This window comes from Physeter macrocephalus, chromosome 20 (genome assembly GCF_002837175.3).
Source record: "Physeter macrocephalus isolate SW-GA chromosome 20, ASM283717v5, whole genome shotgun sequence".
Classification (NCBI taxonomy): Eukaryota; Metazoa; Chordata; class Mammalia; order Artiodactyla; family Physeteridae; genus Physeter; species Physeter macrocephalus.
In genome coordinates this window covers 102,957,656-102,965,962 of record NC_041233.1, presented here as the reverse complement: position 1 = coordinate 102,965,962, position 8,307 = coordinate 102,957,656, and the positions used below count along the sequence as shown (strand labels likewise).

The window sequence follows — 8,307 nt, the reverse complement described above, 5'->3', positions numbered from 1 at the left end:
GGACTCTCAACCACTGCGCCACCAGGGAAGCCCTTTTCAACTGTTTTGTCATTTAACACCGTTTGAGCATCAGAACACGGCAGTGGCCTGACCTCTGTGTATCTCTGAGAGGCCATCCCAAGTTTGAGCTCGACATACATAAACAAATTTGAGTTCTGGTTTTCTAAGGAATATATATGTTCTTTTTTTTTTCTTTTTTTAAAAAATTGAACTATAGTCGATTTACAGTATTGTGTTGGTTTCAGGAGTTCAGCAAAGTTATGCATATATATTCTTTTTCGGATTCTTTTCCATTATAGCTTATTCCAAGATATTGAATATGGTTCCCTGTGCTATACAGTAAATCCTTCTTGTTTATTTTATATATGGTGGTGTGTATCTGTTAATCCCATACTCCTAATTTCTGTACCCCCCTTCGCCTTTGGTAACCATAAGTTTGTTTTCTATGTCTGTGAGTCTGTTTCCGTTTTATAAATAAGTTAATTTGTATTATTTTTTAGAATCCACATAAAAGTGATATCATATATTTGTCTTTGTCTGACTTACTTCACTCAGTATGACAATCTCTAGGTCCATCCATGTTGCTGCAAATGGCACTATTTCATTCTTTCTTATGGCTGAGTAATACTCTATTTTATGTATATATATACACACACACATATATATATCTCACACCTTCTTTATCCATTCATCTGTTGATGGACACTTAGGTTACTTCTGTGTCTTAGCTATTGTAAGTACACATATATCCTTAATTACTTTTTAATCTCCATATTCTATGTGGTCTGAAAATATATTCGCTTTCAAAAGCAACTCAAAAAAAAAAAGAAAGATGGGGAAGGCCATGCTCCTGAAAGAAAAGAAGTTCTTGCAAAGTTGAATTCAGTTGTCCTGAGGTCTTGTCATTGTTGGGAAGAGGTAGGTGAACCCACCTCAGAGACAGGGTACCCCTGGGAGAGCCCCGAGGGGTGAGGAGCTAGGCTGGCCTCTCCAGCCCAGACAGAATGCATTTGGGAAAATTTGATTCTGGCTTTGACTTGGCTTGATTTGGCTTTATTCTCCCCTTTTCTTTTTTTGCAGTGAAATATGAGGAGTTATACTGCTTTTCATTCAACCCCAAGCTGGATAGAGAAGAAAGGGAACAAGGCTGGATGCTGATCGATCTCAGGGAAGAATACAAGCGAATGGGCCTCCCTAATAATTACTGGCAGCTCAGCGATGTGAATAGAGATTACAGAGTGAGTGGAGGCATTTGGTGAAATGCAGATACTTAATCCAAATGAAACCATGATTTCACATAGTTTAGCATGACTTCTGTTTGATCTCCTTCAATTTTGGTAGCTCTTTGTGGGTACACGTGTGTGGATTCCCAAGTCTCCCTTGGTTATTGCTGGCTCCGTTTCCTACTTGCACCTAGAATCAGAAAGTTTGAACAAGGTCACCCCAGAGAACATCGCCTCTAACGGATGAGGGAGTGGAAACCCGGAGAGGCCCAGCGGTGGGCCTCAGGGCCAGCACCTCCCTTCTCCCAGCCAGTCTTTTTATAGCTCAGTGAGTGATGGCTGGGGAGTCACAGAGGCTCTGCTGGCAGCTTGGCATGAGCTCCTTTCTTTGCTCACTGAACTCTTGATTGGTACACAAGGTCACCAAGAGCCTTCCCTAGGGAAATGAGGAGAAATATGTCTGCACTTACAGAAGGGAATGGGCGACGCAGGGAAGCAGGAGGGGCAGAGCCGATTCCATATTCTCCCTGAGGCTGGGCTTACAAATCAGTGTCGCTTTCCCTGTTAATTTTTAAGGTGTTTTCAGTAATAAAAGTACATAAGAACATTGCAGAGAATTTACAAAAGAGAAAAGAGCCGGCATCCCCATTGCCCTAACATTCTTCTAGAAGGTTTTAAACTTTCTCTTAATTTTTTTCTCATCTGCATAGTCCAATAACTTTTTTCTTACATGAGTAATGCATTTCATTGTTTATAATTGGAAAACGTCAGGGCAGAGGAGCCGTTCAAATATATACAACGAAAGTGGAATCATACTTGCATATGCCTTGTGTTTTGCTTTTCTTCACATAGCAAATTGTGAGTGTTATCCTGTCGATAAATATATTTTATATCATTTTAAAACATTATATAATGTGACATAGTATGGCTATATCATATTCTATCTTTCTAATCTCTAATTTTTAGACATTTAGATTATTATTATTTTTCACTATTTTAAATAACATAGTGAGAACATTCTGGTAACTGTACCTTTGCCCATGTTAAAAGTCTTTTTTTTAAAGACAGATTCCTAAAGGTGGAATTTGTATGTCAAAAGGTTTACTCAAATTTTTGTACATATTATCAAAAAGAACTGCAGAAAGATTGTACCAGTTTATATAAATTCTCAACAGTTGTGTAGGAGAATGCTTGAGTCTTTGTACCTTCACCATTAAAGAGTTTATTTCTTAAAAATCTTTCGACAGCTTCGTAGTGGGATGAGTGATTTCTCAATTTAATCTTCACGCCTTCATCTCTTGAATTGTAGTTTCATACATGCCGACCATTTATATCTTGTCCACTCTTAATTGACCATTTCTGGCTACATATTTTGAATCCTGATTACTTTCTTCACCTTACCCTATGGATTTTCTATATTGTGACAGTATTCATATCAGTAATTAAATGACTGTGTAACAGTCCATCAAATGAATGTACCATAATATACTTAAATATTTCCCTATTATTAGACATTTAGATTACTCATAATTTTTGCCATATGAGTAGTTCTGGGAGTAATATCTTTGTTCATATGATTTTCCCCATATTTTAAATTATTTTCTAAGGATAAATACCCAGGACCAATTACAAAGCATAAGAGGCTTAAATCTTTTTTTTTTTTTTAGATTTCAAGCAGGCAGGCCATTGATGTTTTTGCTTTTGATCAGTATTTGGTTGTTAATTTCTGTTCCCTTGTATAGCAAGCAGTATATGTGACCTGTAAGATTTGAACTTTGGGGATTTTTTGAAGATTTTTGTCTTCATAAAACACCCAATATTTGATTAATTATCAATATTTTATCAATTTTATCAATGTTTTGAGTCTGGAAAAAATGTATAGTCTCTGTTATTTGGGTATAAAATTCTGTCTCCATCTAAATTAAGTTTCTTATGTTATTTTGGTTCCTTTGCTCACTTGATTTCTGACAGAGGTATGTAAAAATTTCCCATTATGATTGTTGATTGGACGTTTTCTCCTTACATTTCTAAAGTGTTTGCAGTATATATTTTTGAAGTTATGTTGTCCAGCACCTAATGGTTTAGGACATCTGCTTGGTGTGCTTTTTATCAACTTAAAATATCCTTTTTTCCTGTGAATGCTTTGAATTCTATTTTGTAATATTATGTTTCTACTGTTTTCTTCTTCTTGTCAGAATTTGCCTGGTAGAGCTCTACTTATCCCGTTACTTTCAGTGATCCTATATGAATGTTTTGTCCTTTTAAAAAATATCTAACAGTGGGAATTCCCTGGTGGTCCAGGGGTTAGGACGTGGCGCTTTAACTGCTGAGGCCCAGGTTCAATCCCTGGTCAGGGAACTAAGATCCCGCATGCCGCAGGAAAATAATAATAATAATTATTATTAAAAATAATAATAATCTAACAGTAGTTATCTTTGGGTTGTGAGGGTGGAATGTTTTGTTTTTTTCTCAAATTAGGTATGGTTAGATTTTGATTTTGCAGTAACTGATATCTATGACATTGTTCTAGATACTATGCTTTCTGGTTTTACTAGTCACGTTTTTCCCCTTTTCATATCTATAGCTAGATAGTTTTTTTCTTGTATTTGCCTGTAATAATTTTGGAAATATACATCTTACTGCTTTCTTCCATTGATTATTCTTCATTTTAAAACAGCTGTTTATTTATTATGCCACTCTTCCAACATACACAAAACTTTGAAAAGTAATGAAATGAACAGCAGGGACCTGCATACTGTGTAAGAACAAACATGGCCAATGCTGTTAAACCTCCTTAATATTCCCTCCAAATCACTTCCTGCTCCAGGGTCACTGACTACAACTTGGTGTTGTCATTTCTTTCTATTTATAGCGTTTCTACGTTTGTAAGTAGCAGCATGTAGTATTTTTTCGTGCGTTTTTTACATTTTATGCGGTATCATGCTGAGTGTTGCTTACTGAAACTTGACTTTTCACTCAAGTTGTATTTGTGAGGTTCATTTCATTTAACAAACACATGTATAATAGTTACCACATGCCAGGCTATGTTCTAGAAGCTTAACAAATGTTAGCAGTCCTGTGTGGTAGGTGTTGTTATTATCCCTGCTTTCAAATGGAGAAACTCAGACAGAGACAGATTAAGTAACTGTCCAAGATGTAAAGAAGTTAGTAACTGTTGAAATCTATAGCTCTTGTTTACTCATTCTTCGCTGTTGTATTATACTCCATTTTACAAATACACCATAGTTTAAACTTTTATTTATTCTTTTACTTTTATTTCTCTCTTTTGTTTTACCATCTCAAATAAAGCCGTTATCTGGCTTATATATGACTCATAGTACATTTTGAGTTTCTACCTAGGAGTAGAATTTCTGAGTTAGAGGGTGTGTGGATTTTAGCCTTACTAGATATTGCCACATCGGCAGGCGGACGCGCAACCACTGCGCCACCAGGGAAGCCCCTCACCCCTCTTTAAATGGTTTTTCAACTAAGTTTATTTTCAGTTGCCTGAATTCATTAGGGTATGTAGAGCAATTTAACTTTCCTTACTTTGGGTTCTAAAACCTCTGTGCTCTTCCAGTGACTGCTGGTGACTTTTCCCTTTCCTTCCTCATCCTTCACATTCTGCTGATGCTAATTCATGTTTGTGTTTCCTTTCGATTTTTGAAAAATTTGCATAACAATCAATAATGTAATTGTATTATTCAGGTTTTACATTGGTGGTTAGAAGTTTCCTTTCGATTTTTAAAGTACTTTTGATTTTAGTATAAATTACCTTTGGTTTTTCCCAGTTAGTCAATAATAAGAGAGAATGCCCCCATGTTTTTTTTCTGTTTTCCTAACTGATTTATTCTGCCCGAAGGCTCTCTTATTTGGTGGAATGAACACCCTTTCCTTTCTTAAGGGAGGAAGGAGCAGAGGTTAGATGCCGAGACAAGGCCATTTGTAGGCTTGGTGCTTCCAGGTTGAAAGAGTTTCCACTTGATGGCCCATATCTTCTCCAGGAGTAGAAAGTGGGATTATCTGAGCGGGAAAGAGTTGATGAGAGCACTGGGTATCGAATCGATTGCAGCCACACATGCTTCCCTGTGTTAAGGCGTGCGCTGAACAATGATGCTAAAATAAGATAAAGTCAGTCCCATCTGTGTGTCTCTGTGCTTGGGTGGAGCTCATGCCCTCTACTTAGTCCTGAAACACTGACTTGGCCTTCTTAGAACCATAGACAAAATGCTACTCATTCTTAGTTTAATGTAGTATTTGAGCAATTGCCATTTTTCTTTCTAAATAGAAGTCTGCCCTTGTTTAGTGATTATATGATTTAGGTAGGTAAATAGAGTAAGTGCTAGAAAGATTTCCACATAAGCTTTTCTGAAAATTTTTTTAATTAGAGGTGCACATTCAGTTTACTCCCCCCGTCCAAAGGCACGCTGAGGGTTTGCTTCTTGTTGGAGGGGCTCTTGTGCCCTCCTAGTCATGAGGCCCCGAGGGGCGAAGCCTTCAATGCATCCCCTGTTGAAGGTGCCAGGCCACAAGCAGCAAAAGGCATTTTATGTTGGATGTGATGGCCTAGACTTTGCGATGTGAAAAGCCAGTGGAGTATTTAACGTGTTTGTTTTAAGAGTGGGTGGAAAATCAGGGATTTGGCCTTCCCAAAGCACACAAGTATTTTCTGTCAGTTCAGATTCTGTAAAGACCAGAGATTTCTCAAAGCCCTACTTTGGTTGTTGTTGGTTTTAATTTACCTACCTTACTTATCTTAATAATGTTGATTACTAAACATTCTGCTATGTATTTTGCAAGAGATGGAGATGAGGGGAACAAAACATTATGAATGGGAAATATTCAGTAAAATTTATATCTTTGTTAATGGTGTTTTTTAATTTCTCCGAGTAGGCAGTTCTTAGCTGAGGGCTTCTCCTGGGCTGGCCTCTGGGTAAGAAGCTTGCCCACATTAACAAGACTGAGCTTTGACTGACAAAAATGTGTTTCTCTGCCCGCGTGTAGAATTTTAGGTAGATTGGGCCAAAAGTATGGTTGATCACCCTTTTCCTTAAAAATAACTGAAAGAGAAAATTTCATTATTTCAGTGGCAACCCATTCTGATGTCTCCCAATTCAAGAGTGATCTTCTTAATGTCGGTGACAAGTTATTCTTTCATTAATTTATGTGCAGTTTCCTCACCTCTTCCCAATGACAGCAAGAATGAGCCCATACATAGAAAACTATCAGTAGTCATAGAATGGTTTTCTTCTTCTACCTTTAAACCTATTTGTAGGCATTTAGCAAATGGAATTTTACTTCCATTATTACCCCATCTTCCTTAGCTCTTCTTTCACTGAAGGAACTGAGGCTTTCTCAAGAGATTCTTTTGGCATCTTAAACAAATTGTATTTGTGGTTAACATTATGATATCAGAAGCCTGAGTCATGAAAATGGTACTTAGAGATGGAAAACATATGTCAGTGTCGAGCCGACCGTTCCCAGAACAGGATGTCAATTTTATATGCTGTCTGCTCAATTTGCTAAGATGACAAGAAGCCGTTTTTACTGGAAGTGTCTGTGCTGTGTGTGTGAGTGTGCATGTACCTGTATGTGTGCATTTTCTTTGTTGAAATCTCAGTATGCTCAATTTTCAAATTTAGAAATATGACATCGAGAGAGACTGAAATAGACATAGCTTATCTCACTGATAAACCCCAGTCTTCTCGCTTCTTTTTTACAAGACAGAGTGCATGTCTAATTCAAAAGTCTGGTACTTAAAATATGACCCTTATCATCCATGTAGATGAGTCATTTCAGTAGTAATCAAAAGAAGCTGGAAACTTGAGTTTTGACCTTAGGTTGCCTGTGTATTATTGCGGCCTTTTGCTGGTGGTGAGATGCTTTGTTGGGCCTCCAGACACACGTTTAGGAGCATTAAAGTGTCCATGCTGAACGCCATTGACAGATGAAGGAAAAAATGGGGTGATCTAAGAAAACCGTAAGGAGAAAGAATTCTGTTGAAAAAAAAAGATTAGGGGGATGGTTGGAAAGAAAATATACAAAAGCGGCCCGTCTGGGGAAAAGAGAGAAGGGTCTGCCTTGGTGGGGGCAGAGTGCGTGGTGGTGGAAGCCAGACTCCCTACCTCCTAGCTGTGTGACCCTGGGGACGCTGCAAAACATCCCTTTGCCTCAGATTTCTCCTCTGTGCGAGGAGACCTGTCATGATGCTTACTAGATGGGTCAGGACGTTTAATCAGAACAGAATCTGGGATGAAACAAGGGTTCACTGAGTATCAGCCACGATTTATTATCACCAGAAATGCTTTGATCTGCACCGTCCAGTAGGTAGCACCCAGCCGCACGCGGCTATCGAGTGCTTAAAATGTGGCTGGTCTGAACTAGGATGTGCTGTTTGGTGAGAAATACACATGGAATTTCAAAGACAGTACAAAGCAAAATGTATAAAATATTAATAGGTTTTGTATTCCGTATATGTTGAATGGTATTTTGGGTATACTGGCTAAATAAAATATTTTGTGAAAATTAATTTCACTTTCTTTTTACAATTTTAATGTGGCTACAAGGACATTTTACATGACATATGTGGCTTACACTGCATTTCTGTTGGATAGCGCTGGCCTAGTTGCTTCCCTCAATGTGGCAAGGCCAGAGCAAGAAAACCAAATCCTTGATCTTGCTGGGGATAGCTGTTGGGCCTGGCCTCACAAGCATAAAAGGTGATGCATGAAGGCAGAGATACCCTGGCACAACTGAAAGAAGTCTGTCATCACACATCCCTCAACTGGCCCCTCATGAACAGGGTGCCATGTACTATGAATGGATATTTTTTAATGAATCCTGTAAATACTGTATGAACAGTACAATTATGACATTTATGTAGTTTTTAAAAGTTCAAGTGTTTCAAGTGCAAACATTTAAATATATTCCACAGTTTTTTCAACTGTTTTTTTTTTTTTTTTTTTGCGGTACGCGGGCCTCTCACTGCCGTGGCCTCTCCCGTTGCGGAGCACAGGCTCCGGACGCGCAGGCTCAGCGGCCATGGCTCACGGGCCCAGCCGCTCCGCGGCATGTGGGATCTTCC

The 8,307-nt window shown here is 38.3% G+C and overlaps 1 protein-coding gene across 1 annotated transcript in view; it reads left to right on the top strand.

Moving 5' to 3' along the window:
- The window catches only part of MTMR7 (myotubularin related protein 7), a 109,463-nt gene that overhangs the window by 40,899 nt on the left and 60,257 nt on the right, over nucleotides 1–8,307 (top strand). Inside the window, exon 4 of the mRNA XM_007109907.4 lies at nucleotides 1,081–1,238. Coding sequence (XP_007109969.1) covers nucleotides 1,081–1,238 — 158 coding nt within the window. The remainder of the gene's footprint in view (nucleotides 1–1,080; nucleotides 1,239–8,307) is intronic.